Source organism: Gymnogyps californianus, chromosome 3, assembly GCF_018139145.2.
Source record: "Gymnogyps californianus isolate 813 chromosome 3, ASM1813914v2, whole genome shotgun sequence".
Classification (NCBI taxonomy): domain Eukaryota; kingdom Metazoa; phylum Chordata; class Aves; order Accipitriformes; family Cathartidae; genus Gymnogyps; species Gymnogyps californianus.
Window position 1 is genome coordinate 72588862 of NC_059473.1, and position 26701 is coordinate 72615562.

Genomic DNA, 26701 nt, shown 5'->3' on the forward strand with positions numbered 1-26701 from the left:
ATGCTAAAAATAAATTCTTCTGATAATACATAGGGGGTTTTGGATATGTGTGTATATATATGTGTGTGTATGTATATAATTATATGTGTGTGCATGGTAGAATTCTTAGGATCACTCCATGAGGGCAAACCACTACAGGTCCTTTAAAATGGAGCCAAACCTCTTACATGCCAAACACAGGAAATAAGGGCACTAACTAGTTGTTCCTCTTGTACAGCAAGTGGCTGAAATCTTAATAGGACACTCAAGAACATGTTCAAACAAAAGATTTCAAATAGCAATGAAAACAAACATATATATCATAATTTATGGTCATGAACATGCAACTCCTTCACTTATATCATCAATGGTGCAAATCAGTGCAGATCCATTTTATTAAAGCAGTGACAGTCCGCCTCTACCCTGGGGTATTAAAACCTCCTTTAGAATTAAACAAAACAAAACCATGTATCAGATCGCAGACAGATAATCAGAGAAGCATGGAAAAATGATATTGCATAAATATTCCAGTAGCTGCACAGAAGCAAGTTCATGAACATTTAATTCAGAAAAGGTACAGATGCATAATTTTCCTTTGAAACCTCATTTGCTATATTTCTGTAACAGTTACAAAAATATCCCTGTGAATTGACGTCACTGTCATATAACTGAAAACTAAAGGGTAAGCGCTCCTCTGAGACATGCACAAGGTCTCTCCGTCCCCTGTGTATTTGGAGCGCTCACTACTTCTGTTAGCAAAGCTCCCGCCTTCCCTCAAAGATGCCTCCTCCCATCAGGGAAATGTGTGCAAGAAATGGAGGAGGCTGCTAGATGGCATATATTGTCCTTCTCCTTTCCTCTTTAATGCTAAATCAGGAAAGATAATGTAGGGAGAGGTTCTAACAGAGCTGGTTGCTAATGACCCTGAACTGCTCTACTCAGTAGCGACCTGGGTCTAAAGCATCCTCAGGGTTTGTGAAGCAAAGTGGCAGCCAAAGGGAGACCTAAGCCAAGAGGTGAGTCCCCAGGTCCCTGAATTCTGAGCATCTTCCAGAAGCGACTCGGTGCTCCCGTGTGTGCTCAGCAGCTTATGAGCAGAAGGGAAAGCATACAGCACAACTGCAGCTTTTATATTGAGTGCTAAATTTGTAAAAAATTTTTCAAATGAAGCTGCAATTATTATTATAGCACTATCATCCAGAAATGCAACAGGAGTTCAAAGTAACCATATGCCAATGGCTAACAGCTCAGTCAAATATAAAGGAAAAGACATGCTTACAAAACGGTGGAAAAACTTATAGGATAGTTGTATATTTTTGCCTGAAAGATGTCTTTAGTTGTAACAATAATTATATGGATTACACTGGTAATAATGGAGATGAAGGAAGAGGAGATTACTGCTTGTGTTATGGCTTGGTATTGTGAGCCAGAAGAATAAGTTGAAAATAGAGCTTTTTCCCACTAACATAACTTTTTATTCCCTTGATTCATGTTGTCTCATAGTCCTTATTTTAGAAAAGGCAGTTTAGTTACATTAAGTTTTATAGTTGTGGCTGTGAGTTACCTGAAGCATCACATACACTCTTTGCTCTTTCCTCTGGCCCAGTACCATCTTGTTAACAGAAGCTAATGAAATCAGAAAAAGAAAATGGAGAGGTGGGCTATTTCCCATGTAAGAGAAATATACTGCACTTCCAAACCTTCAGAAAGGATGTGATCTTCATAGGGACTTTGCTGCAAGTCTTCTGTACAGTTTACAACTGGGCTCTGCAAAATGGGATGCTGCTGAGTCTTTGATTTAATGAAAACTTAGGAAGGCAATCCAATTCACTGCAGGGACCGCTTTTGTCTTTCATTATGATTCTTTTTTAATGAGAAAGACGATCGCAAGGATAAACTCTATTCCTCTGAATTTTTACACTAATTACATACAAAGCACCATTCTGGCAGAGCGGGACTTATCTCCTTCAGGCAATACAGTTATCATCTTGTAACCACACTTCAAATCTCCCGTATGAACGCTGGAGCTACGTGTGCTGAATATGGATCCTGCTACCCTGGCTAGCTGCTTGAATTGATGAATGTTTAAATATTCAATAAATCACAGGCAAATACTGATACTGCATGAAGTGGCAGAGACAACCCTTGCATTCTGCTTACAGCTGTAGGATCAAGGGTATGCTATTTTATCAGAACCATTAACTTTCCTCATTGTGGTGGGAAGGGATGGTTGGTTTTGTAAACAGCACTTGAGATGTTTATGTATCAAGAAGAGTCAGACCCATATGCTAACACTAGAAAGGATAGTTATCCCTTAATTCTACAGAAAATCAACTGTTGGTGATTCAGCTCACACCCTTAAGAGACAATTTATTATTTGACATACTGTAAGGCAATCTGGGCTAGATAGGGAGCTGCTTTACCCTCAAATAAAATTACCAAGAACCACATTCACCCCTGCGCAATACTCTGATACCGTGGACCAAATTTCAAAGCTCGGTATGTGCTTACTGCCATGGTATCTGAGCACTTCCAGGACCGTACCATGCAATGCCTGGCCTTCCACATGCTCAAAAGCCTTGATTCTTTTACCTACAACATCTGTGCCCCTATCTGAATCTGTGGTACAAATACAAATACATGTAACCACAGCTGCAGAGATGGGGATGCAAATCAAGCAGCAAGATGCATGAGTGTTCAAACTGCACTTCCTCAGAGCTTCCTTGAGCCTGCACACTCATCCTTCTAGTGACGAGGTTTATCTTCTCAAACAGGTACTCACAGAGTTGTGTTCAGACTAGCACCATGTCTGAAAGGCTGGCATGGCTCCTGGAAAAATGTGCAAGGAGGGAGCTTCACAGGCTCAGCAACAAAATATAAATCCCGATCCAAACATAAATGCAAGTATGTTGCAGGTTTGCCCCAAGTCTCAGATTTAGGTACTGGAATCACCGAGAAAAGCATCACAGTATAAAACGCCACACTGTGATCATTTTTTGTTTCTGCTAAATTCCACTAGCTACCTGCGATGCTGCAGCTGTGCGCTGAATAACTGCATCGCCTCCCATTTTATTGCATCTGTAGTTTCTATTTATGGACTTACTGGCATGGAATGGGCACATCTGGCTAAATGTTCCAAAACTGTATGTACATTTACCTCCAGGGTAAAACTGTCTTATTCTCAAGTAGTATATTCAGTACAGACATTGCCTCACAGCGATGATGCAGTGTCTTGATGCAAACATGGTCCATCACCCAGGACTTCAGCCAGCCTAGAGCTTGGCATCCCTTTTATGCTCACTGCACTTAGTGCCTGTAAGGTTTGCTCTCATAAAATACGCACCAGTCTTTGAACCATGGTGCAAATCTGAATGCTGTTTCTAGAAGAAACTGGTTGAGGGCATAAACCTGGCAGCCAGAAACATGACCCGGGCTGAACTTCCTGAACTGAGAGTGACCTGAGCATCTGTGCGTTGAACTGCCTGATTTGAATCCTCCAGGGACTTTGTTGCAAGGAGAGGTACCCCTAGTTCACATGCAATTGTAGTACAAATTCACTTCTCGGTGTGGACGAGACCTCCCGTTTCCTCATTTAGGTCAAGAGGATGGTAAGAGATCTCCCTTTTTTTGCCCTCTTGTCTGCATCAGCAGGCACAGGAAAAATGGGGTGCTCTTGTCCTTTTGTTCGATGCCCTCTTGCAGCTTCTTTTGGTTTTGATGGCACAAAGGATACTTCTTTGAGCAGCAAAGCTATTTTGAAAGCAACCTAGTAAAACCAGAGGCATCTCTGGACTGAATGAGCTGCATCAGGGATCACAAGATACTACTACAGAGAATGCTACAGCATGGATGCTTGATTAGGCCTGGCCTTTATTGCTTTGGGGTCATCATGAGTGTATTAGTGTTTGCATCATTAAACCATGACACACAGTGTTCATGCTTAACTGCTGCCACCTGCACCCTAAAGGAACAGTATTTTCCAATTTTCAATTTGTATGTGCCGTGGGATGTACATGATTTATTCCAATGATAGGAGGCAAGAGGACAGACTGTGCTGCTTTGGTCAGGATTAACAGAAGGCCACATATTTTGTACCACGGGATGCGTGCTGTGGGTTCGGGCAGCAGATGCCTAACCTAACAATCAGGAGCACAGAACTGAGAAATAAAAACACTAGAAAGAAAAGGCTGAGGTTTCTTTTGTGCCTTTACCTGCCAACACATTTTCACTATGTTTGGGGCCAGGATTCCTCTCTGTAAGTGTTTATTTGTACCTTGCTAAACAGCTGGCAAAGCAAAACGCACCTGATGAAAATGAAAATTGGATAAGCCCTGAGATGCCCTGAGATGCCTGGTCCCTTGTATGGGTGGAAAGGAGCGGCAGGGCCAAAGCAGAAAGCGTCTGACTGCTGGCTAGTGTAACAAGGACAGCTGACAATGAAAAACCCCGAGGACTAAAAAAACCACCCAACCTCTCCACTAGGAACAGCAAAACCAAACAAAGCAAAAGACAGAAAGGTCAAGTCTATTGGTTTTAACCCTGCATTCGTATCATCAATGTGTTCTATCATTTTTTACCCTGTCTTCCTATCAGCTATGTGGAATAAATCATACTCTGTTGAAATTGCATCTGTTTCTGTATTATGGCTAAGAATGCGAGAAAACTTAATTGGACTGGGAAGGGAAATTCTGTGGTTTTGGGAAACTGTCATAAAGAAGAGGATCCCAAGGTTCTGTATGGAAACTATACATACCGGAAAAGTTTAACACCTCACTGAATTGTAACCACCTACAGAGTACAGTAATATTTTACTCATAATATTTTACTATTTAAAATAATAGTAATATTTACTTATAATAGTTTGCTATTTAAGCAGCATTCAGCATTTTACAGCAGGAAATTTTTAAAACTTAATTGAAAGTAGAGGGAAAATTCAAACACAAACACAATGAGTATGTAAATGGGACTGAACAGGAATCTGGCTCTAGTCGTACTGGTTTTTTCTAGCTAGCTTGCTGTGGTGTCCATGATGTGACAGGCAAATCCCGAACACGTTAACACGTCATAATTCTTGCTTCTGTGAGCATGCTATCCAAAACAGAAAATTGCATGTTACGAAAAAGATCCCTGCAATTTGAAGTGCCTGTAAATAGCCAGCATTCTAGTTTCATTTCTCCTGAAGTACAGAATTCCCTCTGAATATGAAAAGGGCTCTTCAAAGCCCAGACAAAAGGACTGTTTGGCTGACCATTTTCATAATAAACATATCCCACACAGTTTGGCATCCCTAATTAGAAGCCCAGAGTAATTAGGAGAAAGTGCACTGCAGACTGCAAAGCGCAGCACAGCAGGGAGACTCTGCAGTGCTGCTATGAGAATACCAAAGACCTGAAGGTCATTATTTTTCACTGGTCCCAAGCCATGCTCGCTGCCGTGTTTCATTTTTACAACCCAGGGTTAGCCTGGCCCCTTGCAGCAGGAGGGACAGGAGGAGCTGGGCCAGCTTGACGTGCCTTCCCTCATGCTTCAAGGGGAATGGTGCTGCTCTTTGCGACGTCTGCCATGCAGTTTGCAGGCCAGCGTGTGGGCTGGGTAGCCCACATCGCCCACATTGCCTCTCATCGCCTTGAGGGACCGAGGACCACTTCTGTTGCAGGCAGAGAGGACCATAAAGCTGCTTGGCTGCAGCTTGTGCAGGTTTTGTTCGACACTGGAAGGATAACCGAGCTCTTTGTTCCACAGCAGAGGCATGAGCGTACTTAGGAAACCGAACAATGATGAAATGCATCTTTTCTAATCAAAATCACTCCCTGTCATCCTCAGTGCACAGCAAGTCCCATATTTCTGAAGGCTTCTTGTTGAAAATGCTGGTGGGATCGATGCCTTTCCAGAAGACATTTCATCTCAATGGTACAACACATATTGTCCGAAGTATATTATATCTAATATAGTTTGATCAGTTTAAATCACGTACTCTCTGTTTCCCAGGCATGTTCATGGGCAGTCGACAAAAAAAGGTGTTAATATTGAAGAAATTCTGGTACGTCTACCTAAGTTTAGTGCCTAATACTGGCTTTGTGTTAACATCGCTAGTGGAATGAAATTGAGTAAAAAAAAAGAGACATTTACCCTTTCTATCATTCAATAAATAGCTGACAAGCACTGCAGTAAAACAGAGCAACTCCTATATAGTGCTCTACCTTCCTTCAAGTAGCCTATTTCAGTCAATTTTGGGGAAGTAGGAAGGATGTTGGGAAGGGGGTTCATGTATCTAAACGGAGATACATATTTGAATAGCAGATAAATCAGGAATTTACATATGACTGAGATACTAATGTCATAAACCAATCCTAGATAGAAATGCATAAAAAATGATATTTCAGTAACAGGCCTGCAATCCTTAATAGTCTCACAGGACTCTCTAGCTGACTCAGGGGCACAGATCACATCTGATTATATGTCAAATCTAAGACATTACAGTTACTCTAGGGAAAATCGTATTTCCATTGACATATGCTATAACCTCATCACTTAGCGTAGAAGCAGAATTCATCCAGACATACACAGATTCATAAAACCTTTTCTGAACTAGCAAATTATTGCCAGCCCTCAGTAATGGTGGGCTGAAAATACTTGGAAACTTGTTGCGCTAAAATTAAAGGAACAGCTTGCAATGTGGAGCCCTACTCGCTGTGCCCTTAAGGCTTTATGGTTCCCTTCTGTTCAAAAGACATCTCTACTGCTCCCTCATTTCTTGTTTTCCAGAATAACAAAAAAATAGCAGTTTCATATTTTTTCTTTTTTTAATGATGTCTAGTAGATGTGTTGTTTTCATTTGTAGCATATGTGAGGTGGCTTTTAGAAGTAATTTATTTTTGGTAGCAAGCTGCTGATGCTTGCACCCCTGTTGACTGTTAGTAATTAACACCTTCTGGTCCACTATGGACAATTTCCCACTTATTGCTTTTTAAGGTGTTAAACTAATCTCCACCAGCTCTACGTCCCATAGCTCCATTTCACTGATAGGAGGCTTTTCTTCCTGATAGCTAAGGCTTTTCTTTTCCTCAATTAATAATAACACACAACCCAAAGGAGTATCTGGAAGTGTCCTGGCAAGATTTTGTTAAGCAGAATCCTCTGCCGACGAGGGGACTGAGCTGAGATAATACGTGTTAAAACCTTCTTCTCAACTCAGAGGTGTTACCATGGACAAATACAGGTTTTGGCTGTGAAAACAACAAGCATGAGAGGAAGTTACCTCAAGAGAAAGAACTGAGGAGGTCCTTATTACCCATTAAATCTTTGGCATATCAGCCAGATAAAACGTAATGACATTCATTGCCTTATAATACTGTGTTAGTGACATTTATTTTATAGCATTGTTCTCGTACAAAGAAAGCTCCTAAAGAATTATATTCAGACCTCAGCAGTGGTTCATAAATGAGCATTGGACTGGAAGCTCTAATTTGTGGGTGAGTGGCTACTTATTTGTGGGTATTTGTGGGTAAGTGGCTACTGGCATCTACGCATGCCTGAGCGTGTGCATTCCTAACTGTGAAGAACCTCTGCACTCACCTTTTCAGGGAAATAATACGTTCAACTTAAATCTACATGTAACAAAAAAAATTAAAATTAGCATTAAAATATCCAGAATAAAAGACAGAGTTTTCTAGATATCAGATTCATCATTTAACAGAAACTTTAGAGTTCAACTGATAGAAAAGGGGGTTGGATTTTGCATCAGAAAAATCCCAGTTTGGCCAAATTCTTTCCCTTTTCATGACCACTACCTGAGTAGTATCCACGTTTTAAGGCTTATATGAAAATCTCACAAGAACAGATCTCCTTTAACACTTCTGTCTGCTTATTTCTGGTCATGAGAACAAAATTGCAATAATGATGAAAAGGCTTACTCATATGGACTTTACTGCTTAAAACTGTTGAGTCCACTTTTACTGCCTTCAAACCAGTTCCCCATCTAGAGCTACAGGACAGGCTTTTCCTTCTTTTTTTCTTTTTTTTTTCTTTTTTTTTTTTTTTTAACATGAGAATGAAGCTTAAAAGTACTCAGAGATTCTGGCACCTGCAGGACTTGTGCACCTCCTACACTGTCTGATCACATGTGGATTCATTGCAAGGTGGTAGTCCTAATTTTTGCACCCACTAAAGGGCTGTTATAAAATTACTTTGGAAAAAATCATCTTGATCCACAATATAAAAATGTAGTGGAAGCTGCTGGTGCCCATGGACTAACTTTAGCTGCTGGAAGCTGGGCATTCACTGCAGAAGGCTTTAGTCAGAAGAGCTCAGGAATCAGGAGCTTTAATCATCTGCTAATGATTATTTTCAGAGACCAGTGCAAATTCTACCTTTTCAGTATCACTCAGAGAGCTTATATGGGGTGACAAGATGAACAGCGAGGGAAGGCTAAGTCAAAGGGGATCCACAGTAAATCAAAATTTGGAAGAAGCCTCTAAAGAAAGAGGAGTTCCTTATGTCTCAGGAAATTACAGTTTTCAGTCCTACAGTGAATTAAGGGGTTTTTTGGCCACCTCAAGGGACGCCTCCTTAGCCAGTACATTTCTGAAAAAAACCCAGAGATTAAGAAAGCAAGCAAAGAAAAAGACAAAGGGATGCAGTTATTTTTGACTACCAGCCAACTTCTGATGGTTTGATTTCTGAAAGAGAAAGAGGATAATTTAAAGAATCTTAAATCTTGCATAGAGAGTAGGAGAACCGCACTTGAAAAAAACGCCTTCTGATGTTCCCTGCACTCAGAACAGAATCATCCCATATAAAATTAATATCATTATTATGTGATATCCATCTGTTAACAAAGCCAAACGATTAGAGCTGCTAGAAAAACTGCCTTAGTGGAACAAACACAGATAATGAATTTGAATAAATACACAAGCAAAAAGACAATGTCAGGCTCAATCACTTGCCAATATCAGATGCCGAGTAAATGAGCTGACTGCATAGTGCTATACCATCCAGCAGGAATGTTATGCTGAGTGCCTGGATCGTTGCTTTCATTGCTTCTATAGCCAATTTCGTTCTGGATTTTTTTGGACCAAACCATCTTTCTTTTTTTGACAGCTCCTTTTCCAGACTATTCCATTGGTACCTTTTATGTTGTGCTCTGGTTGTTCATATGGTCCGTATTCAACCACAGGCCTGTTCAAACACATTCCTCAATCCTCCTCACTTGTCCAGAAGTATTTTTCACATATCCCTAACACTTTCCCCATTCGCTTCCCAAATCTATCTTACTGGCGTAACAGATAGCTCTGACAAACTCTCTTTAGTCCACCACTATATTTTTAAACAGAGCCACAAAATCATTTATAAAAAAAAAGTACAATTTTAATATATATTTTTATATATGTAAAACAGAGTGCTTGACAGCATTTTTGAAATGTCAATATATACCAGGTGTCAAACATTAGTCTAAATAAACCTCTGTAATGCCCAGCAGTATGCTGGCCCATATATCCTCTCACAAGCTAGCATTTTCAAAAAAGTAAAATCTATTTAAAAGTCATAGGGACTTGGCTTCCACAGTATCTAAATCAGTCCTGAGAAGGACAGTTCTGGGACAGAACTTGTGAACATCTAGGCAATCCTACACTCAGAAGAATTATTTTTAAACACAGTTCTCCAGAAAGATGCTACTAATACACGTTTTAAACCTTTTGCAGGGCAAAGGGTAGGGGTGATGTTTCCCCCTACACAAACTGACAGCGAAACACTGCCTGAGCAATCTCTCCTTATATAGCAGCTGACATTTCCTCCGCAGATTGGCCTTCATTGCTTCTGAAAAATGTCAATGGAGACCAAGGTTTATAGAACTTAAGTTGTAATACATTTAAGCACTTTGTGCTGGAGCACAGCGGTATATTTTTGACTGTTCATTTTTTGCATGGAAATGAAATCCTTGCTGTTTTGGAACACTTTACAGTATTATATCACAAGATGTACTATGAGTGAAGAACTTAAGCTTCAGGGTTTTTCCCAAATCATTAAAAGATGTAACATCAAAGAACGATCCAAAAATATTTGTTCCTGTAAGAAAACGTGAACCTTTCTATGCTGATAAATGTACCACAGCCTAATACATTTTGTAGTTCTTTTCCTCCATAGACCCCTTCCCTCCTTATGTCAGGAGCGCCAAGTCAGGAAAGCACATGATATTTTTGCTCTTTTATTTTGCTTCTAATCCACATGTTCTGCGAAGGTGAATAAATAAAATGATTACAAAAAAAGAGTGGGTGAGAAACGTACTCAAATGCATTCACCTCCCACACCTTATCAAGACATGAAATCTCAAAGAAGGGAGAGATGGGCAGGAAAGGCACAACCCCCCCTATATTATATATAGACTGCCCAACAGAGGATCATTTGATACACAGTACCAAAGCGTACTATAATGCATTTCTCACTTCGGAGGTCAGATTGGTTACACAGGCCCTGCTACAAAGCAGTGGCAGGGCCGTAAGGCTGCTCTGCCCACACAGCACCCCAGAGAGACAGCATCCTGAATTCCCTCCCTTCATCTCCTACTTCCCAGTGGCTAAAAATTGGCTGCTATTTTTTTCTAACAATAGGTGAACTATTGAACTGTCGTGATCAGCAACTAGAACTAGCAAGCTCTTCTTTGCTTGCATCTGAGCTCTCCTTAGCCTACATAAGATGTAAAGCATACTAATGTTTCCCAGCAAGGCATGCAGTCAAATCCAAAACAAACCCTGAGTATGCAGTTGTGGTGCCAGAGAGGCAGGTGTAAGAGGAGCATTCCCATAAGAACAGTTAGGAAGTCAAAAGTACTGATGTTTCTTTTTGCTTTTAGGTAGCACCACTATCCTCAACCTCTACTAATTCATTCTTTGTTAATGAAGATTTGTTGGGTTTTTTTCAGTTCATCCAATATGTATTACTAGGTAATGTAAATATGTAACAAATGTTAATGGGATATGTGTCTAAATCACATTGCTTGTTGTTCTGCAAAAGCCTTTATCCTCGCTGTTTTCTACAAAACAGTTTCAGAGAGGCACTTACCTTGTCTGACAGCTAGTGTTGTTGTGTAGACCAAGAATAGAAGGATATAATTGAGGAAGCTCTGAAAAACAGGTGTGTTGGCATGGAAATCTTCTGACAAATACTTGCTCGTGAGACCAATGCCACAGATAAGGAGGGAGAGTACCTGGCCAAGCGCCACAGACAGCAAGAGATCCCTAAAAGGAACGAGAAAAACACAGACATAAAACACTCAGCCTCCTCACCAAGGTGGAAATGCTCATCCTCCTCCAGGAATCATGTTCAACAGTGCTAAGACATGGGAAGAAACACAATGCTTCAGTCAATGAGGGATCTGCTGGGTGTAGCCGACATAACGTTTCCATTATTTCTGCTCTTATCACGGGCTTAAACATTGCCCAAACACACTAGCTTTTATTCACATATTCACAAACAACAGCAGATGGTACATCTCTACCATTTAATTTCGCATTTCACATTTCACAAAGGATAAATGATAGTTTAAATCAACCAAAATACAGCGCTGCTTCCTTCGAGCATCTTCCCTAACAGAAAGACCGAGGAGTATCATTCAGACAGAGTGGAAATCACAGCTCTTCCAGGACTTAGGAGCCACAGAGAAAAAGCAGAGAAAGGATTTTATCGTGTTTCACCATCAACATGAATTTATGGTATAACTTCCTTCCCCTCATTTCATTTCCATTTCATCATATAAACTATTCTTTCCATCTACCGTGCAAATATATGTATCTTTTCTTTCACCTTTGTCACCGCTTACTTCCTCTTCTGTTTGGCAGGAGCGGGAGGTTCCACTTTTTCCCTTCCCGTCTCCTTCTGGTTCTTAAAAATGTATTTTCTGGTTTGGCTTCTTGCTTTAATCTGTTTTTCTTGACTTCGACCTCCAGTCTCCTCTGCATTCCCCTATTACAACATTCCCCATTCTCTCTCCCCACAGGTCTCCGATAGTTGCTCCTTTTGTGCATGTTCTGCGTCTTCCTACAGTCTTCTCCTCTTTACTCAAGAAACCGCTATACCTGAAAGCCCCTTTCCCTTCCAGCTATCTTTCTCTCTTTTACTTTTCTCGCAGAATTTATTATCTAACCTCACAGCCCAATTCAGTCCAAACAATCCTCCTTTTCCAGTTTTTGTCACAGGATCTCCTATGCCCACAGCACAGGAATATATGTATTTTTAAATTACCCTTAAAAGGTTTCCCAGGTTCCCCATGTGTCAGTACTTTCATACTGACCAGGCCTGCTCCACAGCTACACCTTCCCATGCAGAAGCATGAAATGCAAAAGTGTTGGCCTGGAAGAGGAGCAAGCACAATGACTGCAAGGGAGAGCGAAAGGACATCCAAAGGGGACAACTAGTCCAAGCCCTGCCGGCTGCTGCTGTCGCTGTCACCAGCCCCCAGAAAAGAGGGGCTGTAGGTCCCTGGGGGAACCCATGAAGGAGAGCGGAAGGCGGGAGAGGAGCACGCCCTGCAATGTCTCATTAGAGCCTGGTACAAGGAAAGGGGATTAGGCAATCCTAAGGGAGTAGAGGAAGGAGGGCAGCACTCTGCTCAGCTGTAACAATATTTCATGTGTGTTCTCCTCTGCCAGATGGTTAAAAAAAACTCCCTCAAGGCTGCTTTGCTTTCCCTGACAGATTTCCCTGACCTCGGCTGTGCGTATTCGGCAGCGATGAGCATCTGTGCTCCCGCAACAACTTTCCTGGTAAACTCAAGTGTCAAATTTGTTTCCCTTTTTCTCATAAACAATCCTCCCACTAATGTGTCTCGGTGTCAGTCATGGCGTGATTCAACCAAACAGACGCTGGAAAGCACAGGAGGCTGGGTAGTTATGTTCAGCTAACATACCTCGCTGACAAACAGCCTGACACAGATAGTAAGAGAACAAACTTTATTGTGCTAAACCCTGTGTTTTGACGGAAGACTGCTGGATAAGTGGCAAGTAAGACTCCACAACTGCTGCCTCCACTTTCACATTACTCACTTCACTGTGAAACATAACCATGGGAAACAAACATACTCCACGGAGATGACATCTGAGACTATGATGCGAATGCTGCCAAAACTATGGATCCTCAGTTCCTGCCGTGACCTGCTATGCTGTTGACGTGGAATAGGAAATTTGAATAGTGACCGCAATTTAAATCCACATATTAATCTTGTAAACTTGTTTACAGTTCTTCATTTAGTTGGGTAGCGTTTCCTACGTCCTTCTCCTGCAATGAAGTTTCACACAGGGCTATCCTCTGGCCTACTGCAGTTTTTGTAGTTTTATTTCTTAGTAAATTAAATGTTTGCAAATCTGTATTTCTAAATGTGTTGCCTGCTTTACACAGGATGCAGGTGGTTATTAGCTGTTCTCTGTATCTCAGCTATGCCCATGAGCAAATGTTGTATTACATCCATTGTGGGACTGCATCTGTTCTGGAAAGAAGCATCTTGGATCCTACTTAGATTTACAGAAAGCTAAATATATCCTCACTCATGAAATGATTTTCCCAATAATATATTCCTTGCTCCATATGGCAGCTACCTGTTGGACATCACTGATAATTACATTTTTTCAGACCAGTGGGAAGTTTGATGAGGTCTTATAAAAGGCATCACTTTTTTATCTCAGCTCTCTATATTCAGGTGTGTCACCAGGCCTAACCAGGCAGTACTGACCTCTGTATTAAAAGTCCAACCAACAAAAATGAAAAACACCAGGTAATTTTTCAAGGCTGTATATGATAACTATAGCCCTCTTTGGAGTACATTTTGATTCTGTCATTGCCATTTTGCAATTTATAAAACAGACATATTTTTTTCATAGTTGATTCTTTGGCAAGTCATTCAACCACATCTACAAGTGGCAGTTTTCCTAAAGAGTTCAAGCAGCTGTCTACAGCCATATATATATGAGCCTGTCCTCAGCTTCTATATTTTACATTTCATAAACATACAAACAAGAAGGTAGTTCAAGGTAATTCAAATTTTATGGTCTTCTTCCTCAGAAGTCATTTAGAATAGCTTTCTGTGTCTTCTATCAATTACAAAATACGTCAAAAATTTTATTCATGGTTGTATTACTGAAGTCGTCAATGAAAACAAATGGTAATTAGGAGTTCAGTAAAAACAGACATGGGCAAGAATCAAGATTATGAACCTAAACACCTCCAAGTCTGTAGACAAAGGTTGGATGTGGCTCAGAGTATAATCTCTGTAGCCTGAAATAGCCGTTAAGTAAAAATTGTCTTTTGGATAACAACAGAATGTAAAAAATGCAGAAAACTACTTTGTGGAAGACCAGTGCAAGTAGTACTGTCAATGCCACCGGCTTTCAAAAGACTGACTGCATAAATGATATTGAATACGTACTGCTTGTCTCTGATTTTTGCACACATTTCGTATTTTAAATTATGTAAGAAAACTCATTCTGAAATCAAGCTGTTGTGTTCGTCTTCCAGTCAGAACTTAGTTAAACATTTCACAGATGATGTATGACATAGAAAGATACATCTCTCCTTTTAGTCTTACCTCGTCAGTGCAAAGAGTAGCATAAGTTAGATGTTTAAGCAGAACTAATTCAAACGTCCATGAAGTGCTCAGACTTCAAGCAAAGATGATCCATTTTATACAGTATAGTTATTCCTAAGACTGTTAATGCCCACATTAAACTGTCCTGCCATACCTAAAGATATGTTCACGACAGACATGAATGACACATAGCGGCACAGATGATTCGGTATGCTCCCCTTCTCTCATTGGTGTCGGTTGCAACAGACACTAACCGCTATCATGGAAAACAGGTGAAATGAATAAATAAGAGAAACCAAAGCACAAGATCAATAAAATACTGATTTTTGCCTTGGGTGAATGGAAGAGAACAACTCGTCTCTCTCCAAGCAGAAAAGTAGAAACAAATCTTGAATTCTTTGTTTTAATTAGTGACAATGTCAGCAGCAACAAAGAATAATAAATGTTTGGATAACCCTAATAACCAATGTAAGATGCCTGAATTGTACAGAAAACGCCTGATAGCATTATCTGTATTTCATTTTTCCTGACAGTAATGATCTAATAATACAAGAGTCTTAGCTCCTGAGCCTTTAATACCTGGATAAGAATAATGACATATCCATTCTTTTTTAAGAAGAAGCAGTAAGCAAACATTGAAAAGAAGCTTTCAATGGCTGTGGAAAACCTACTACTTCCTTTAGACAGAGCAAAAAGCAACTAACTCACTGCTATCATCTCCAGGACTCATTAGTATCTTTCCTAAATATCATAATACTGTTGAAATATGCAACATGGCTCCTACCTGCAACACTTTCCCTGTTGGTCTTCATACCCTCCACCACTTCAAGACTGGCACAAAGAATGATTTCTTCCCTAAGCCTTTGGTCTATCATGCTGGCTTCAGTAGTACATTCATTCACTGAGGAAGCAACATTCATTCATATCTTGAAGAAAAGCTGTATGGTTTGAGGGCCTTCAAACAGAACACCAAAAAGAGTCTCACTACAAAAAACTTTATAAAAGTGAGGTTTTCTGCCTTTCAGAGTCCAATGTCTCTTTAGTTGAGTGCTATTTATTTCTGTACTTCTATTTAAATCAAAATAAAGCAATTCCTCAAAAATCCCATTTTCCCTCACTAAGATCAACAGCGTGTTCTCAAGCCAAGTTAAAACATGGGAAGATCTTCAGCTTGTCTCGAACTTTGATGTCATGAACGCATAGAATCATAAAACCGTTTAGGTTGGAAAAGACCTTTAAGATCATCAGGTCCAACTGTTAACCTAGCACTGCCAAGTCCACCACTAAACCATGTCCCTAAGCACCACATCTACACATCTTTTAAATACCTCCAGGGATGGTGACTCAACCACTTCCCTGGGCAGCCTGTTCCAATGCTTGATAACCCTTTCGGTGAAGAAATTTTTCCTAATATCCAATCTAAACCTCCCCTGGCTCAACTTATGGCCATTTCCTCTCATCTTATCGATAGTCATTGACTAATACAGAGCAAATAGAAGACATTCTTCTCCTGTAAACCACCAATTTAAGGCCTGCTCCTTGAATTTTTTTGCTTGAATTAAAATCCTGCATTGGAACCAATCAAATTCATTTCACTGTAGCCACGCTTGCTAGTTAATCTGTCCAACACTTCTTACTGAGTCAGATGGGTATTTTGAAGTAAGAACTAGGTCAGAATTACTCCTAAACCTCCAGGTGTCACACTGCTAGGCATCTATCATGGGTTTTTCATGATATCCTAACAGAAATTAAACAATACTTCTTTATCGCCTCTTTAGAAGTGGAGCCAGAAGACAAAGCCTCTTCTTCGCATTGGGAGCCATTTAATTCTGTTTAAATGCCTGAGCTGGTAGCTGCTGTGCATCATTTTTACTTGTTCCTCCAGGCATGTGGAAATTTCTGTCACTTGAGTTTGTCCTTGTTTATCAGCCATGATAATGCCATAAACTTCTGAAGGCAGACATTCTCATATTAAAGAACTCTGAAGCTAGTGTTTGGTTCCTAGCACATACACACTGGTATGATATAAAGTACTAAACAGCTATCCTCAGGTTCTCCTGTAATTATTTTTCATAAAGTTAAAACATTCAGCTTTGACTTTTCATTTCCATGTCCTCCCCAGAACATTAAACCACCATTCACAACACAAAATCAATGCAGTGCAACATTCAGAAGTGGCCACACAATCACAGCCGCTGTATGCTGGAGAATCAGTGACGTGCAGAGGGTGGCCAAGTGATTTAAACATTCAGGCCTGTTTTATTCTGACACTAAATCCTATTTTAAAGCACTCTCCACGTCAGTTTTCTTTTAACTTAATTGCTTTCCCTCCTCTCTTTTCTACTTTATTTGGCCTCTTTCCACTGATAGGTCCCCACTGCATCAGTTAACGAGTACCTCAGAGGGTAAAGAACAGAGGCTACCGCTACTTTTAATCTCTAGCATGAGATGTGTTAATCCTTCAGCATGCCACAGGCTCCAGCAGATGAGAGATTAGCAGTCTGTTTCCTGAGCTGAGATTTCACTAGAGTAACACATCTGTAAAGGCTGCTCCATAGCACTGTTAGAGCAGGCCTGCAGGCAGGACCATGCTTTCTCCGTGATGGTAATGACTGCTATATAAAGTTATCACTCCAAATGTTCCAAGCGTGTATTTAAAAAAAGAAAAAACAGATACACTTCATTTAAAGACTGATTACTGCTATGCCATAGCAAAGTTGATGATGTCTGTCACAGCACTGTGATTCTGCCAAGCTTCTTCACTTGAGTGCATTTTAGTGTGTTTCTATAAAAGCGCAAGGAAAAATAAAACAAGGTCTTAAAAACTTTACTTTGACTCAAAGTGAGCTGAAGTTACGCCCCTCTAAGGATCCAACCAAATTTATTTAAATGCTTAAAGGTGGATGTAGAATCTTATCTTAAACACTTATCCCACCTACAGAAATGTTGACACACATTACCGTAGCAAAAGCAGGAATGGCACACATGTCAAAACCTCAAATACCAACCCCTTGATGGTTCCACTGCATGAGTAGCTGCTTCCACTGCAGCCGAGTTCCTAAGTTCCCACACCACCCCGCATTTGAATGGCTGCTTAATGAGGACACGGACATTACTTGCGTATTTTGCTGTTTGCACTGAACACACACACAGGCAGCTTGTGAAAGAATAAATTAACAAGATTTGGTAAAACTTTTTTTCAAGACAATCAATTGAGCTCTCATTGAAAGCTACAGCTACAGATTTTCTCATAGGTCTTAAGCATATGAAGCCTCCTATTAGTCCTGCATTGCTCTGACATCGATTGCATCTAGAGAACATGGTCCTACACCAATTTTGCATGGAAACTTATCTTTTCTTATTTTCCCATTATTCTGACATGTCTGTTACATAGGGGAGAAATTCTACAAGTTGGCACATGCAACCCTTCCCTCCTCTCTGCCTCTCTCAATAAGGTAAGGATTGCAGCAAGTATCTTCAATTAATGCATCAAAGCTGCTGCACCCTGCTTTAGAGCAATTTACAGAAGTAGTCACAATATTCTATAATAAAATGTTCATAGCACTAAAGAGCAACCAAGTTCCCCCACATATACACTGATAATAACACCACTGGCACATGTACCACATTTATTCTATTAGTCAACTACTCCCATAGTGTACATTCTCCACAATCATTCTAGATGATGTCTCAAGAAAATACAATGGTCTTGAAGGTTTAAACACAAGATTTTTTAAATATTTCCGGGAAGGAAGAACAAACCAACCTAAAGTATTTTCAGAATATAAGCATCAAGCCATCGTTGAACAGTGAAATACCAAAGCCTGAATCCCAGCTAAACTCATATACTGCATTAGAATATGAATAACTCTAATATTAACCTACAAATCAGAGTGAAACCCATGCAAACCAAGCCTATCCATCACTTAATTCCTACTTAGTCACTTTGAAATCTTCAGTTGCACTTAAACAACGTATAGGCTTTGTACTGGATCTTGGCACAAAGCATGAATTTTCTACACGGTGAGTTACAGAGTACCTCAAGCTCCCACTGATGCTCAAAAGAAATGAAGATTCTCTGCAGTATCTTGAGAGGGTTAGCTCTTTATTTTCCAAACATGAACACTTTAGTCTCCTTACGAGAAGACAGCACTGTGGACTCCACGCATCTCAAATCTGCAGGCTGGTCTGAAAAGCTCCAGGCCTTGACACCCTAGGCCTATTTTTTGAAGAAAAGCCAGCAGAGGAGTAAAACACTACCCAAGAGTTCCTCATCTGTTTTCTGCTCTGTATCCCAACTAAGCTAAAAAAGACTTTTTTTTTTTTTTAACCAAGGCTTTGAGCCCTTCCAGGTGGGCCAGAAGTACAAAATTAATTCCTTCTCACTGTGGTTAAAAGTCTTTGTGCCTTAAGCTGGGGAGAGGAGGGGAGCTCCATGCCTTCTTGGTCACCCTCTCTTGCCACCTCCCCAGCTCACCACCGCCTCCTTATTTGCACTGCGGATCTAGACCAAACCTGACAGATATTCCCTCAGTGGAGCGAAGCTCTGTATTGCACGGTATCGGCTGTATCTGCATGTTCCCAGTTACCCATGACATCTCTGTAACAAGTCACTGACTTGGATGGGCCCCAAGGGAAGTGGGGTTGTTTTTTCCTTCAGGGGCCCCAGGGAGAAGGCTGTGGGGACAGCAAGGCCTGGGCAAGCAGAGGAGAGTCACCGCGCAAAGCTGAGGGTTGCAGCTCACGCAGCTTCCCAGGGATGGCCGTGAAGAGCAGGGAAGGGACAGTCAGACCTGGCAACACAGCTGGTGCTTCCCAAGAGCTGGAGAAGCCCCGGCAGCCACTGCCTGGACTGGAAGGACACACTGGGCAAGGGGAGAGCTGCGCGTGTTTCTTATCCTTCACCTTTTGGCTTTCCTAGTTGCTTTGAATTTTTTCCATTTAAAGCGTTAAGGTACTAATTTCTATTCAAATACAACTGGGCTTGAATTTAAGAGCCTTTTGGGGAGCTCACTAAAATTGAAGGTCTACGAACATCTGCCTCAAAGCTGTGGCTGACTCAGGCTCTGCTGCTTTTAAGTGACAGCTTGAGGGACCAGCACAGATTGCTGGCTTCAAATGAAAACAAAGCAGAATCATATTTAGCAAGTCTTGGGAGTCTCTGGAGCAGTTTCTTAATATGAGATCTTACCTAATGAATTTCCCAACTCTTGTATATTGCCAATTACAGCAATTCTTGAAAATGGATTTCATTTATGATAAGCTTTTACCCCAACTTCACACACACACACACACGCTCATAAATATGTTTGCTTTACAATTATTTAATAACAAAGGAACTGGAATTTTTTTAAGACTATTCTTACACAGATAAAACTTATCCGTGCATTTAACATTTAGCAATATACTGCTGAGACAATCTGCTGCACTAAGTGCAAAGAAGGCACTTTTTAAAAATTTTTTAATAAGAAATACATTAAAAAATAGCAAAGGAAAGTGTGGTGACAAAATTTCCATGCTATTATGTTGATGGAGTCCAGTGGTAAATCATTACAGGCAAACTGCAGGCAGGGGGGTGTGTTGGTGCAACTTGTTGATAGACAGCTTCATCCTACCAGTGAGCCAACAAAGAAAAAAAAGCAAGTTTATCCTAAAAACACGCCTAAGTTTTGAAACAGCCAGCTGCCTGCCAGTCAGCAATTTCCTAGTGCTTTTTCAGCTACGAATCACAGGACTTGGAGCACCACAGGCTTTTTCTCTTTAAGAATGAAGGTCTCTCCATATACAGTTCTTGGCAACTTCCCGGTCTAGGGAGCACGGGATAGACTGAAAATATTCCAATCTTTCTTATGGAATGAAAAATATAATTATAAATGACCATGCGATAAAAGAATTGTATTTCAGGTTATTTTGACCAAATAAACTGACTGAAGCTAGCTGCAGCCCATAAATTTTTATAAATTGTCACTGTCTACCCAAGTATGACTAGAGAAATAAAGACTCCTAGATGTAAAGATTTGATCTAGATTGGAATAATAAATGACAGAATTAACTTTCCACACGAGAGTTTACAAAACCAGTTACAAACACTAATTGAGGAATACCGTACTTTTAAACAAGTAACTCTTCTTCCATAATTTTCCAGAAATTAATTCAAAAAGTGAGATTTCCAGTCTTAGAAATAGAATAAGGCACTCAAGTATGGATTAAGAGTGAGCTGTAATTTCTCAGGCTAGAAATCCACATGGCAGTCATTGGGCTGCTGATCACCGTTATTTTTATAATTCAAGAATAAAGCACACAAATAGATGTCTTTTTATGAGATAGATATTTGTTCTTACTCTGTTCCAAATGCACCAGTTTGAGCTTTCAGCTGTTGAAAGAAAATGGGACATGGAAGGACTGACAGCTCTCTGTCTTGTGGAGAAAACAAAGTTCTCTGTCAAATTTCATTAGTTCATCTCACTTACAGTGGTTTTTATGCCTGAGGCTCAGGACATTATAACTACAGTGACGAATATCTTTAGATAATACGAGAAACAGTTTTAAAAGTTTCAGTTCAGTTAAGATCATCATTAGCTCCCAGTTTTCTCAGAGGAGCTGAGAGCTTACAGTAATAGACCTAGATGATTCCCAGCATCAAGAAAAATAGCTCACTAGTGTCCTAAGAAGTACAACATCACTTCTGATTGCTCTCTTGCCATTACTGTACAGTGCTAATACAGTTTAAACTGATGAGGGTTTATGGACTAAGTCTTACAGCTATTGAGAGACAGTTGATAAAGAAGGAGGTGAGAAGCATTATAGCTCCTGCTATACCCCTGCCACTGATAAGCCAATCTTGATTGAACGCTCTGATGGAAAACAAGTTTAAATGACTCAAGATTCCTCAAGTGATAGATGCTACTGTAACTTAATTCAGTGTTGTCAGAAACAAGAAGCATGGGCTTGGAAAATTAGGTAGAGTTGCTAGAAAATGGTATGTATGTGAGTCAGTATGATGGTATGATGGATGATTTCAGATTTTTCCTGATGCTCCTGAAAATTGCAAAAGTTGTTCCTGAATTTCTGTCCTTGTAAAAGGCGTAACTCTAAGCGTATGCACTTCTGAGTACTGGCTGTGCATCCACAATTAGGCACCTAAAGCAATTATAGTTTATTTGTTCCTACAATAAAATTAGAGGTTAAAAAAGAGACAGATAGGAATATTGAAAGTGCAAAGGTGCATCTGTGAAGACCATGGCTGGCTTTTCGAGAACTAAAACTACTAGTTCAATTATTACAAGATGTAGAATTTTTTCTTTTTTTTTTTATTTCAGCACATCTGCAAAATGCAGATATTAAATAACAATGACTTCATTCTAGAGACCATTTAATATCTAATGTAAAAGTTTAATTTAAAAATCAAATTGATCTGCCTGAATTTTGCAAAATCTTTTGCTTGGCTAAAACTAACTATAAATAATGCTTCAGAACACAACTATTACTTTTTTTTTTTGCAACTTTTCTGGAAATTATCATTGATATTTTCAATAACATTGAAACACAGAAGAACTGAAAAATCCCTGAAAACGTGGGCCACGTTTTCTCCCCAGGTAGGCATGTGCAATTCCGATAAATTTGAATCTTCTTTACAGTAGGTTCAACTATCGTCTACATACTTAAAATATGTAAAAGAAACCTTGAGAAAAATGTCCTTAAATTGGCCCCTGCATATTGGCCCCTTAATTACACCCCTGGTACAGAAAGACAAAGGATACCCACATTAGCATTTCACCAAGGATGGCACTAAGCCGCTGCACACTTTCCCAAATCTCCAGCTACTTCAAAGGAGAGATGCTCATGTGCCTGTGGCTCACTCTGACTTCAGCTCCTCAAGGCTCTGACCTTCTTTCACTGTTTCCCACGTGTGGGTTAGTATTGCTGGTGCCTCGTTCTGCAGCCCCTCAAGCAGGAGTAATGCTCAAAGTTGCTTGCTCATGGATATTATCACAAATGCAAGGACATTAAAATTTTATGCATTTTTTTTCCCAACAGTTTTTTAATGCACGGAGGCCAGGATTTTCCCCTTTTGGATGAGTGTCTTTCTCTACCCTCTTATTGCCTGTGAAGCCTGCATACTTAGTTTCATGGTGGCACAACGTCATTAAGGAGGAACAGAAAACACCCCCATCAGATCTGCCTCTAAGCTGGTGGTTAATACACCACAGGAGGCAAAATATGAGAGTTCAGCTCCTCAGAAGGAGACCACTGAAGCCACTTAGACAAACAATTTAAGGGTTCGGCTGTTCCACAGAGCTGGGTACCACCTTCTGGAAGAAAGTTTGTGCTCCAGCTCCAGAGGAACTTCAGAGGCACAGCTGCACAGTGAATTCCTGGTTTAGGTAGGTAACTACCCCAGGGCTGCAGCAATGAGGGATTTCAGTAGGCTACACCCTTCCTGGTGATTTTGAGTCTGGACTGATTTTGAGTGCCCTGCTTAAAGGACTTGAAAGGTGTTGAGTTTTGTTCTAAGTCTGCTACTGGTCCTTTCTAAAAACAAGGTCCCTCTAAGGCGTTTCAAGTTGGGTGCCCAGAACTGATGCAGTGATAACCCATAGTTGCTTTCACAGGTCCTCTCTGCCTTTCTACTTCTGCGATACCACAGGTCTGCAGGAAAGGAAGCACTCGGTGAAAGGGGCCACTACAAAGCCAGCCTCCTCAAAGGGACATGGAGTGCAGGTACTTCTCCCTCTCCTTGCTTTTGCCTTTGCTGTTTGCCCACTACACAGCAGTGATGGCCATTACTCAGCCAAAACTACATGGGAGGTCCAAACTTCTGCATCTGCATTTACATTTCTATTCCATATAATTCAAAAAGAAAAAAGATATTTTGAGCGGAAATTACAACTGGAGAGAATTCACCTCCTGCTAAATGAGAAGTCCAGCTATCTGCAACACAAAGTTTTTCATTTTTAGGTATGAGTGCAATGGTTCTGGCTAACTGCTTTACCCTTAGGCTCCAAGATAAATCTCCCCCTTCCTCTCTTCCTTTCAATTCGGTGAAACAGCATGACTGCCTCTGTCAACACTGTAAATTTACTACAGACCTGACACACAGTGATGGAACAGGCTCAGCTGAAAAAACATAAGGGCACTGATCTCATTTTTGCTGGTTTTCTTAGAGTTTAAAATTGCAAGGTGTTTGAAATAAAAAACAAACGTGAGTAATCTGGGAAGGTGTCAGCTGCGGATTTTTAGAGGGTCAGGACTGAGAAATTCCTGGCCTACAGGATCCTGCTGTGGTGCCAAATGTACGACCAAAGCCACCAATGACCTAAAAGATGAGAATGATGACTCAAAGCAAAATGAAACCTGTGAAGAAAGGGGAGCTGTAAGGTCCTCTTGCAGGGGATAAACCGGTCTGACATTCTGACAGACCATTCATTTGCCTACGCTCCCTGCCTCCCAGGTTGCTTTACTGCAATTTCTTCACAATATTAGCATCTGTATTTTGGATATGCAAGAAAAGAAAAGAAAACTCAATCATGTACAATAGATATTCTTAGTGGGATTTGGTTATATTTTTGCCTTCCCAGCACTGAACCGGCGATGAGCGGGCTGTAACCAGGCCACTGAGGGTCTCCGCAGCGTGTGTGGCCGATACGCCATCTCCTTCCCACACACAGGGCGATGGCAGGCCAAAATGCACTCCTGAACCAGGAGAACATGGATCAGAATCGATGTCCAGCTGCAGTAAATGAGATCAGCCTCATGAAGCTTTCCCAGTTTATGCTGGGAAGTTAATCAGCACCACACAACTCTCCTGATGGTGGCAGGTACAGAGGAGGCATAGCTCTGTTCTTCCCCTTATCCTTCAGGTGTGCCAACCTCCCCATCCCCGGCACTGGGAAATGGCACTCCTGTATTATCCCCTGGGTTGCTCTACATGTAGCGCTTCAGCGGCGGCACTCATACTGGTTCATCCTCACGCGCGCGGATCAGAGAGCAGCCTGCACAAGCTGAAACTGCCCTCTGAAGAAGCCCGTCTCCTGTGAAGGCAGCCATCGAGGATGCCATTCCAGCTCAGGCATCTCTCCAAAATGATGGCTTCTCAAAAATGGAATAAAGAGTCCGCTGGGGCGCAGGGAGGCTTCCTCACAGACCAACTGCTTTTCTTCAGCAGAGGATCTTTCGCCTCCCAGCCACATACAAGCGTGGTCACAACCTTCAGCTGGCAAGTTTATTTTATTTCCCCTCCCAGCACCATTTAGATCTGTGCTTGGAGCGAAGAGAGCACAGGGTCAGTCTGACAGCTGAAATGAAAAGTGTGAGGAAGAATCAGGGATTAAATCATTTTCTGTACATGCATGACATTTAGACGCTCCATTCTAAAGCTTTACACAGCTACTGTTACAAAAATACATGCATAAACCCACCGTTAGCATTAAAAAGAAGAGGAAGAATTTCTGTGTTATTCAATAGCATTTGCTCTCCCAAAATCACCCCTCTGAAAGGCATCTAAGACTGTAGTTACAACCGAAGGATGAAATCCCAGCCTTAGCTCTATGTTTCTTTGCCTTTCGGAACTGAAGTTAGCCATTAAATAGGATTTCACTGTAACAATATGCATTTCATTTCCCATTGATTTTTTTTTTCTAGTAAGAAATAAGAGAAACGGAGAAAAGGCAGAAATTCTCCCGTAAGCCGCATGAATGAATCAAATGACATACCCATCATATACAGCACACGCGCTGGGTTAAGGGATTATATTCATGCACACCATACTGCGACACAATTGTAGGTACCTTACACATTGCTTTTGAGCAACATGCACTGGTTAATTTATGTGTGGAAGGCATTATCTGACAAGGGCCATATGGGGCTGTAAAGCACCTAAATACTTTGTAGATGTAAAAAAATAAATTAGCTTTTCCTTTCCTTCCTTAGTTTACTTACGGATTAGACTAAAATTTAACTCAATTGTAATTAAATTACTCTGTATAAGTCAAATGCTTTTGTTTATAAAGCCCAGTTTGAATACACGGATCTGAGTTAAGCAGGTGAAGCTGATCTGGGAGCTCCCACGGCCGGTGACCTGAGGCCGAGACAGGACTCACTGTGACTTGGGAGCGTGCTTTCCTAAGGCCACTGCACTCATCCCTCAGTTCCCTACACAGAAATTTGGCCGCGGGTCAAAACATCCCGGTGGCCTGCCCAAGCACGAGCAGGGAAATTCAGAACAAGACTGAAAAGTTGTTGAGACTTGTGAAATATAATGAATATGATTTACCCAACAGGACGTCATTCTGCTTTTTCAGATTCTTTATAAAGAAGATTTATTTTCCTGGGAAGACAGATGGAAACGACATCATAGAAGACTGTTTGCAGCTGCAAAAACATCTTTTCCCACAAACACCAAATTTGGCATGACAATGGCCCTTCAAATGTTCAGCTTTACATGAAATCAATGACGAGGATTTTTTTTCATTGTGATTATTTTCCTATTGCTCCCTAAATCTGATCACTAGGCCAGGTGCGTGGACAGACATCAGAGGGCTTCACAGGGGAAATTATCTGAACTAAACAGTGGCAGTCAATGAGAAAGTTTTGATATCAATGGTCATCAAATCATGCCACATTGCTGTTACAGCTTCCTTACGGCATGCATCTTACTAGGCAAAGGTAGGTAGTATATGGCCCTTCAAACAGAAGAGCAATCTGAGAACCAGATACTATTTTTTGCTAGTTTTCCGTTTACGCTGTTGGGAAGTATCACACTTCACCTGTGTGTACTGTACAACTATGTGAGGTACAGAATATCATCAGTATCATATTAAGGTGTACATATAAATATTTTCATGCTCAACTGATATGATTATGTATATGCAGGCATACTTGAGAGATATCATGGGACCAGATGAGAGAGATTAATCTTGTAATTAATTGTGTGCTTGAATTTAATTTATATGCTTTTATTATTTAGTACCTGTGTCAACCACTTAATTTGCCTGCAAATCATTTTCTTATATAATATTAATGAAACATGCTATACTGAAATTCATCAAACTATGGAAATTAGAGATTAGGAAGACTCATCATATCATCAATTTATCCTCTTCTAGTTTAAAATAGTTCAAGAGCTGTGGCTTCAGAAACCACTCCTTCAAG

At 40.7% G+C, this 26701-nt stretch overlaps 1 protein-coding gene across 1 annotated transcript in view; it reads right to left on the bottom strand.

Annotated features, from left to right (window-relative positions):
- The window catches only part of SLC35F1 (solute carrier family 35 member F1), a 255510-nt gene that overhangs the window by 100876 nt on the left and 127933 nt on the right, over positions 1 to 26701 (bottom strand). The window contains exon 2 of the mRNA XM_050894071.1: positions 11038 to 11213. Coding sequence (XP_050750028.1) covers positions 11038 to 11213 — 176 coding nt within the window. The remainder of the gene's footprint in view (positions 1 to 11037; positions 11214 to 26701) is intronic.